This window comes from Neomonachus schauinslandi, chromosome 13, assembly GCF_002201575.2.
Source record: "Neomonachus schauinslandi chromosome 13, ASM220157v2, whole genome shotgun sequence".
Classification (NCBI taxonomy): domain Eukaryota; kingdom Metazoa; phylum Chordata; class Mammalia; order Carnivora; family Phocidae; genus Neomonachus; species Neomonachus schauinslandi.
Window position 1 is genome coordinate 58,307,446 of NC_058415.1, and position 8,729 is coordinate 58,316,174.

Consider the following 8,729-nt stretch of genomic DNA (forward strand, 5'->3'; position numbering starts at 1 on the left):
ATGCCCAACTTTCTCAACTGGAGAGACCTTCCTGCCCTGGTGGTCTGGCGCTTGAAACAAAAGCAAAGGGGCCCAGCCTACTCCACCAAAGTGCCCCAGGACGTGGGGGCCAAGGGGCAGATGCAACAACAGGCCTGACCCCACCCATGCTCTACTCTTGGTTGGAATGCCCCAGGAGGTGAGGTCGGCCAGCCTCTCGCCAGGTCAGGCCTAGATGCCAATAGGAATGAAAAGGTGTCTGGTATCAACACCAAGAGGTCTCACCTGTGCCTAAATTGCTGCCACCCCTCGCGAGATCAGGGCTGGCGAAGCCTTGAGAGCTCAGTTAATCTCACATGGAGAAAACAGAGAAGAACCCACCCAGACCACACAGCTAGTCTGGTGGAGAGGCTGAAATCTAAGCCTTTTCATGGAGAAAACAGAAGTTCTTAGCTTTGTGCAGAGATCCCTCAAGAGACTGAGGGCCTCTATACCATTCAGGAATCAAGGTGAACAGATTCAGCATTAAAACATAAGTACTTTGGGGCGCCTGGGTGGCTCAGTCGTTAGGCGTCTGCCTTCGGCTCAGCTCATGGTTCCAGGGTCCTGGGATGGAGGCCCACATCGGGCTCCCTGCTCGACGGGAAGCCTGCTTCTCCCTCTCCCACTCCCCCTGCTTGTGTTCCTTCTCTTGCTGTGTCTCTCTCTGTCAAATAGATAAATAATATTTTTTTTTGAAAGATTTTATTTATTTATTTGAGAGAAAGAATGAGAGAGAGAGCATGAGAGGGGTGAGGGTCAGAGGGAGGAGCAGACTCGCTGCTAAGCAGGGAGCCCGATGCGGGACTCGATCCCGGAACTCCAGGATCATGACCTGAGCCGAAGGCAGTCGCTTAACCAACTGAGCCACCCAGGCGCCCCATAAATAAATAATATCTTTAAAAAACAAAAAACGTTAAGTGCTTTTGAAGTTTTCAAGTTGCCAAATCCCCCAAGAAAAAGCCAGGTCGGAAATGGAAGAATGAGGTACAGAGACGCTGAATGATCACCTGACTAAGCCAGGGAAGGAAAGAGCAGGCGGGCTCCACTCTTCCTTGTAGGGGCGCTAAGGACGACCTAAGGATCAGGGATGGCGCTTGGGGCCCAGGTCCTCTCGGTACCATGTGGCCATCGCCGCAAAGGCCTTCGAGTTGAGCCCCTTGCCGGGAGCCCCCCAAGGCTGGTCCGGGGTGGGGCCCCTGGGCTCTCCCACTCTCGGCAGAAGCCGTCCGCCCTCCGTGGGGGCTCCGGCTGACCCTTAGCCCTTCCTCGGCACGGACACTCCCGGAAGCCCACGCCCGCGCGGGGGCGGCGGAATCTGCGGGCACCCCACCCCGCGGGGGGCCCAGGGGTGACGCCCCGAGTCAGAGTCGGCTTGTCTGCCGGGCTCCGCACCCCACCTGTAAAGCGGGCACAGCCGGCTTTTTGGTGAACGTGGGAGGCCCTGCCACGGGCATTCCAGTCGCCGCGGGCGGCCGGACGCGAGGGAGCCCTGCGGCCAGGGGGCCGGGGAGGCTGGGAGGGGGCGTTGCTGTCCCCGCGGGGAGGGGCTGCGGTGGGCGAGCGCAGGGGGCGCGGCCGCCGGGGCCTGCGAGCCCGAGATGGCTCTCCAGCTCCACCGCGTGGCCGGACGAGGCTGGCGGAGCCCGCCCAAACGGGGCGCGGGATTCCGGAGGGATTCCAGACTCCCCACCACCACCAAACACCAACCAGACGACACGACAGGTATTTACGTACAAAGGGAGCAGCCAAGGACACCGGCGCTGGGTGAACTAAGATGGTATCAATAAAGTAAGGGCAGCTAACATTTACTGAACGTTTACTACAAGCCAAACATTGTTACTTAACGCGCTCTCATCATTATCTCATTTAAATTCTTAATAATCTTCAAAGCGGGTACTATTACTCCCATGTCACAGATGAGGAAACTGAGGTTTAGAGAGTCTGAGCCACTTGTCCAAATCGACGTTTGATGGAGAGAGCTGACCCACCAGAGCCCCCAAAGTTGCATGACCACAGATTTGAAAATGTGGACAGAAGGTCCCAGTTTGCTGTGGAACTGAAATCATCAGGGCTTCAGAGGTGCTCCCACCCCCCATGTGTGGCTCACTCCTCTATCCCTACTCAGCCAGTGGCCTCTACACCTCCCTCTATTTTATTTTATTTTTTTAAAGATTTTATTTATTTATTTGAGAGAGAGAATGAGAGAGAGCACATGAGAGGGGTTAGGGTCAGAGGGAGAAGCAGACTCCCCGCGGAGCAGGGAGCCCGTTGAGGGACTCGATCCAGGGACTCCAGGATCATGACCTGAGCCGAAGGCAGTCGCTTAACCAACTGAGCCACCCAGGTGCCCATCTCCTTCTATTTTAAAGAAGAATGGTGTCCATGGCTACAGAGTTCAGAAGGCAAAGGATAGAGCCTGAAATTCTTCTCTGATGGCCAGGAGCCTTGGCAGAGAGAGGTACCTAGAGGCCTGAGAATCAGAGACTGGGGAGAGTTAGGTAGTTAGGAGCTTCCTGGAAAGATGAAGAGTACTGAGTTATAGAAGGCTTGGCTTCCATGCCCTGGTCTGATTCCAACCTGCTGTGTGATCTTGGGCAAGTTCCTTCTCTTCTCTGGGCTTGTTTCCCTCCTGTAGATGGAAGGATCCTTCTAGATCCAAAAATCTCTTATCTTCCCCCACCTTCCCCTTTTCCCTTCCTATACCACCCCCACCCAGACTGGCTCCGACATTCCAAAAATAGCCTTGAACTGAGTTTTAAAAGCCCCAGGTAAGAGCTGCAACCCATCTCTGAGATTCTCCTGAGCTCTGGGCCCAGGGCTTTAAATCCTGGCAGGGTATCTAGCCTTGGCAGGTTGCAGCCATCAGAGGGGAGAAAGGTCCTGTGCGTCTGAGAAAGGCCTCAGGGGCTGGCATTGTGATGACCTCATCCATTCTATGACATCACCCTCTCTCCCAGCCCCCCTCCTCCCTGATCAACTACTCTGCAAACAACCATCAATCTGAATCCCAAAGGCCTGAGAACGTCTGTTCTCCAGTACCTGCTGCTGATCTTCTGCCTCAGCCAGCAAGAAGCACCATGAAATTGGAATTCACGGAGAAAAACTACAACAGCTTTGTGCTGCAGAACCTGAACAAACAGAGGAAACGCAAAGAGTACTGGGACATGGCCCTGACTGTGGACCACCATGTTTTCTTTGCACATCGCAACGTGCTGGCTGCTGTCTCCCCACTGGTGAAGAGCCTCATCTCCAGCAATGACATGAAGACCACCGATGAGCTCTTCATCACCATTGACCCCAACTACCTGAGTCCGGCCACGGTGGACCAGCTCCTGGACTACTTCTACAGTGGCAAGGTGGTGATCTCGGAGCAGAACGTGGAGGAGCTCCTTCGCGGGGCCCAGTATTTCAACACACCACGCCTTCGAATCCACTGTAACGACTTCCTGATTAAGTCCATCCGCCGTGCGAACTGCTTGCGCTACCTCTTCTTGGCTGAGTTGTTTGAGCTCAAAGAGGTATCAGACTTGGCCTACTCTGGCATTCGTGACAACTTCCACTACTGGGCCAGTCCTGAGGGCTGTATGCACTTCATGCGCTGTCCACCTGTCATCTTTGGCCGCCTGCTCCGAGATGAAAACTTGCATGTGCTCAATGAGGACCAGGCTCTCAGCGCACTCATCAATTGGGTGTACTTCCGGAAGGATGAGCGGGAGAAGTATTTCAAGAAGTTCTTCAACTACATCAATCTTAATGCCGTCTCCAACAAGACACTGATGTTTGCCAGCAACAAGCTGATGGGCATGGAGAACAGCTCAGCCCATGCAACCCTGATTGAGAGTGTCCTCGTGGACCGAAAGCAGGAGAGGCCATCCAGCTTGTTGAGCTACCAGCGGAAAGGGGCCCTGCTTGATTCGGTGGTCATCCTGGGTGGTCAAAAGGCCCATGGCAAGTTCAATGATGGAGTGTTTGCTTACATCATCCAGGAGAACCTGTGGTTGAAGCTGTCAGAGATGCCCTATCGGGCGGCAGCACTTAGTGCCACCTCTGCTGGTCGCTACATCTACATCTCTGGTGGTACCACTGAGCAGATTTCTGGGCTGAAGACAGCTTGGCGGTATGACATGGATGACAACTCCTGGACCAAGTTGCCAGACCTGCCGATTGGGCTTGTCTTCCACACCATGGTGACCTGCGGGGGGACAGTGTACTCAGTGGGTGGGAGCATTGCTCCAAGGCGGTACGTCTCCAACATCTATCGCTATGATGAGCGCAAGGAGGCCTGGTGCCTGGCAGGGAAGATGAGCATCCCTATGGATGGCACAGCCGTGATCACCAAGGGTGACCGGAATCTGTACATTGTCACGGGGCGGTGCTTGGTGAAAGGCTATATTTCCCGGGTTGGAGTGGTGGACTGCTTTGACACCAACACTGGGGATGTGGTCCAGTGTATCACCTTCCCCATTGAGTTCAACCACCGGCCCCTGCTCTCTTTCCAGCAGGACAACATCCTCTGTGTACACAGCCACCGGCAGAGTGTGGAAATCAACCTGCAGAAGATAAAGGCCAACAAGACAACCACCTCGGTGCCTCTCTTGCCCAACAACTGCCCCTTAGATGTGTCCCATGCTATATGCTCCATTGGAGACAGCAGAGTGTTTGTATGTGGGGGCGTCACCACAGCCAGCGATGTCCAGACAAAGGACTACACCATCAACCCAAACGCCTACTTGTTGGACCAAAAGACAGGCGAGTGGAAGACCCTGGCCCCCCCACCGGAGGCACTGGACTGTCCTGCCTGCTGTCTAGCCAAGCTACCTTGCAAGATTCTTCAAAGGATTTAAACAACTTTTTCAGTGGGAGAATAAGTAAATGCATTATTATTCACAATTTAATGAGAGAGAGAGGAAGATGGCCTGTTGGTTCCTTCTTAGTGTTCCAGTCTGTTTGGCCCTGAAAGTGGAGATCCTGGGCTAGGGCTGCTCCCAGTGGGTGGAAATTCAGGGCGACTCTGTCATTGGAGGGATCCAAGCTGAGGCTGGAATGGAGTCCCTGGTGGGTGGGACTGAAGCATCTCCTGGGCACTGGCCAAGGTGGTGTCTGGAAAGCCCCCATTCTATCCCCTATAGTTCTCTCGCCAGCATCTGCTAGATGGACAGATAAAGTGTTTGCTTAGAGTTATGAAGCCGCAGGCTCCTCCAACACTCACTGCCCTCGAGTCTGTCCAGGAAGGCAGGGGAGGGCCAATCCCAGGTTTGGGACAGGAGACTCATGGGCTGGGCTGGGGGGTGGGGGTGGAGAAAATGATGTGGGAAAGGCTCAGGGAGGGGGATAGCGGGAACCGAGCAGGCAGGGTCACTTGGCTGTTGTTTTTGCCCACACAGCTGTGGTGTGTTGAGTCTTATTTGTGGGGAAGTTGGGGGGTTACTTACAACTGTTTTCAGTAAGCAAAGTACATCAGGAACTTTCTCGAGGAATACAGGGCCTGAGGGACTGGGAGTGAAAGAGAGATCAGTAAAGGGAGAAAAAAGAAGTCTATGCAGTAGTCCCCCCTTATCTGTGGTTTTACTTCCTGTGGTCAGCTGTTGTCCAGAAGCAGATGATCCTGCTTTGGACGAATCCGCGGAAGGTCGGTCTTAGCCCTACACTATGTCACAACGCCCCCGTCATTCCCCTCACCTCATCTCTTCACATAGGCAGGTTAGCATCTCACATCGTTACAAGAAGGGGGAGTACAGCACAATGAGATGTTTTGAGAGAGCGGGAGAGGCCACATTCACATGACTTTATTACAGTAAATTGTTAAATTTGTTCTATTATTCATTATTGTTATTATTCTCTCACTGTGCCTAATTTGTAAATTAAACTTTATCATAGGTGTGTGTGTACAGGAAAAAACCTAGTATATAGAGGGTTTGGCACTACCTGCAGTTTCAGGCAGCCACTAGGGGTCTTGGAACGGATCCCTTGCAGATAAGGGGGCACTACTGTATCTCTGTTGGGAAGAACCTTGGGGATGAGGTGAGACAGGATGGTGTCGTAGCTGGGAGCATGGCCACTGGGGCTTAAAACCAGTTCCACCACCTGCTGGGTAATCCTGGCCAAACTACTTCAGGTCTCTATGCCTTTGTTTCCTTATCTGCAAAAGAGAGAGAGTAAGAGTGCCTACCTCCTAGGATGATGTGAAGCTTAAATGAGTTAATACGTGCAGAATACCTAGGACGGTTCCTGGCATTATTACGGGGCTACAGGAGAACATTTTTTTTTTAAAGGAAAAAAAAGAAAAGAGTGTGGCAAGGGTCCAGGTTCTTGAGCCTTTATATCAAGTAAGGTCCCCTAAAAGGCTCTTAGAGACTCCCTCCCTCAAAGCCTTGGTGAGCTTTCCTCAATTCTAACTATCTCTGTTTCCCTTTCATCCAGTGGTGTACTAATCTATAATCCTCCACAACTGAGAAGAAAATTACCAAGTCCTTGAGAACCATATACGATCCTCATTTATCCACTCATTCATGAATTTACTTATTCATCTATTCATCAGTTCTCTCTCTCTCTCTCTCTCACACACACACACACACACACCATTCCCTGAGGCCTCTCCGTGCAGGTCCTTGTCCCAGGTGTTGGGGCCACAGGCATGACACAGACAATCCATGTCCCAGTAAGGGAGTATCTAGAGCAGTTCTGTGCAATAGAAATGTAACGCAAGCCACATATGTAATTTAAAGTTTTCTAGAAGCTTCACTACAAAAGTAAAAATAAACAAGTGAAATTACTTTTAATAATATATTTTATTTAACCCAATAGATCCAAATATTAAATAATCAGTGTAAACATTTATTAATGAGATATTTACATTTTTTTTTTCATATTAAGTCTTTGGAATCATGTGTATATTTTACACTTAGAGCACAAATGGATTTGGACTAACCAAATACATAAGGCCCCAGGAGGCTAGTGGCTACTGTATTATATCGTGCAGGACAGTTTAGATAGCTTCATGGCTCAAACCTGCTCCATCCCCTTCTTTTTCCTTCTCAGTCCTGTTCGACCTGCTCGACATCATCTTCTTGACCTCTCTGCTGGGTGGCCACTTGCTTCACAGCCCACCTTCTGCCCAAGTCTTACTTTGCTCCCTGAAAGTGAGGACCTTGGACTTCACAGCTGACCCTCTCTTTTCTGGAACCTCCCCACCTTTCTCACTTCTTCAGCGCAGGACAGCCCCCAGCTCTGCTGGCCTCACTGCCATTCTCCAGGTGGAAGTACAAAAGGGTCCTACAGATCCAAGCAACTCAGCCCAGCTGCCCCCACCCCCAGCCCACCAGGCTTATCTGACTCCGGATGCCATTCTCCACAGCTGATTCTCTAGCCCTCTCTGGTGTCCCACTCTTCTCCTCTCCTCTTTCCCAACAGCTTACCTCTCCTTCTGCCACCAGATCTCCAGAGAAAGAGAGGTCACATGATCTGAGCTCCACGAACAGTCCCACATCCACCAAAACTCTCTCCAGAGCTTCTGCTGCTTTCCTGCCTCTCAGAGGAAGCCGTGTCCTCCCACGATTCAATGCCGATCCCCCTCCCCTGGCTCTCCATTTTGTCACCTCGCAGCTTCTCAGGACCCCTCAGTCCCTTCTCTCTATACATCCCCTTCCTGACTTTTTCTCTTTATTCCATAAATATTCTCAAATTTCTCTTTTTCTGGAAACAAACCCTCTTCAGCTCTGAGGCCCACCTCTTGCTACCTGCCCATCTTTTTCCTCAGCTGAGCGTCCTAAATGTCTCTGCTCTCTGGCTCCATCTCTCACTTCCAGATCAATCTCTAAATGACTCAGTCTGTCTTCTGTTCCTACCATGCTACCAAACTGTCTCCTAACAACATTGTCCCCTTTGTCCTTTTCTCCATCGATTCTTTGCCTTGCAGTACTGGGCAGCATCGACCTCTCTTGCCTGTAGCAGAATCACTAGGGTGCTTGCTGAAAAGCGAGATCTTTGGCATACCTAAGCCCTCCCCACATTGAAATTAGACCATAAGGCTGAAACATTGAAGGCTTAGCACCTTGAGGAGGCTGGCAGAGCCAAATGCCGGACTCAGAGTCAAAATCTTGGCTTTAGCTACAAGGGAAGCTTTAGCAATTCATAGCAGAGATTGTGGTCTTGAAAGACAAGGCTTTTGAACTACAACTCAGGTCTTCAAACTCAGGGACATGAAGTCTTTCCAAGGGTAATTCAGACATGCACAGTTTTTAGGGAATCGGTTTCCGGATCTTCAACTTTTTTCCTAAAATCAGTCTACCTGAGAATACACCTGTGGTGATTTCCTTCTAGTTCTCTTTTCTCACCTTCCCTTTCAGAATTATTCTTCAAACACCTTACACACACACACACACACATAGCAACCTTTACCCATTCCACATCTTCCTAGGATGTCCTGCCTCACGATGCCACACAAGGGTGTAAACAGATGTCCGTGAAACCTCCTTTCATCAAGACACCAACAGCCAAAGAAGAGTTTGTTGTATTTTTCTGTCTTACTTTTACAGTATTTCTGTTAAGGTGTGAAGTCTGGTGTTAAAAACTGGGGTACTTTGGTCCAAGTTAGGTTGTTCAGAAATATTAAATAGCATGATGGAATGATGACATATTTTTTTTAAGATTTTATTTATTTATTTGAGAGGGAGAATGACATAGAGATAGCATGAGAGGGGGGAGGGTCA

General features: G+C 50.7%; 1 protein-coding gene across 1 annotated transcript; it reads left to right on the top strand.

Moving 5' to 3' along the window:
* Positions 1 to 3,026: 3,026 nt before the first annotated feature.
* CCIN (calicin) lies at positions 3,027 to 4,936 on the top strand. Its single transcript, XM_021691391.2, has one exon. The coding sequence runs from the start codon at positions 3,099 to 3,101 to the stop codon at positions 4,863 to 4,865; it is 1,767 nt and encodes a 588-aa protein (XP_021547066.1). The 5' UTR covers positions 3,027 to 3,098; the 3' UTR covers positions 4,866 to 4,936.
* The last annotated feature ends 3,793 nt before the right edge of the window (positions 4,937 to 8,729 follow it).

Bases quoted from the DNA above. Each gene is read 5' to 3' on its own strand.
- CCIN (XM_021691391.2), top strand. From the start codon at position 3,099: ATGAAATTGGAATTCACGGAGAAAAACTACAACAGCTTTGTGCTGCAG.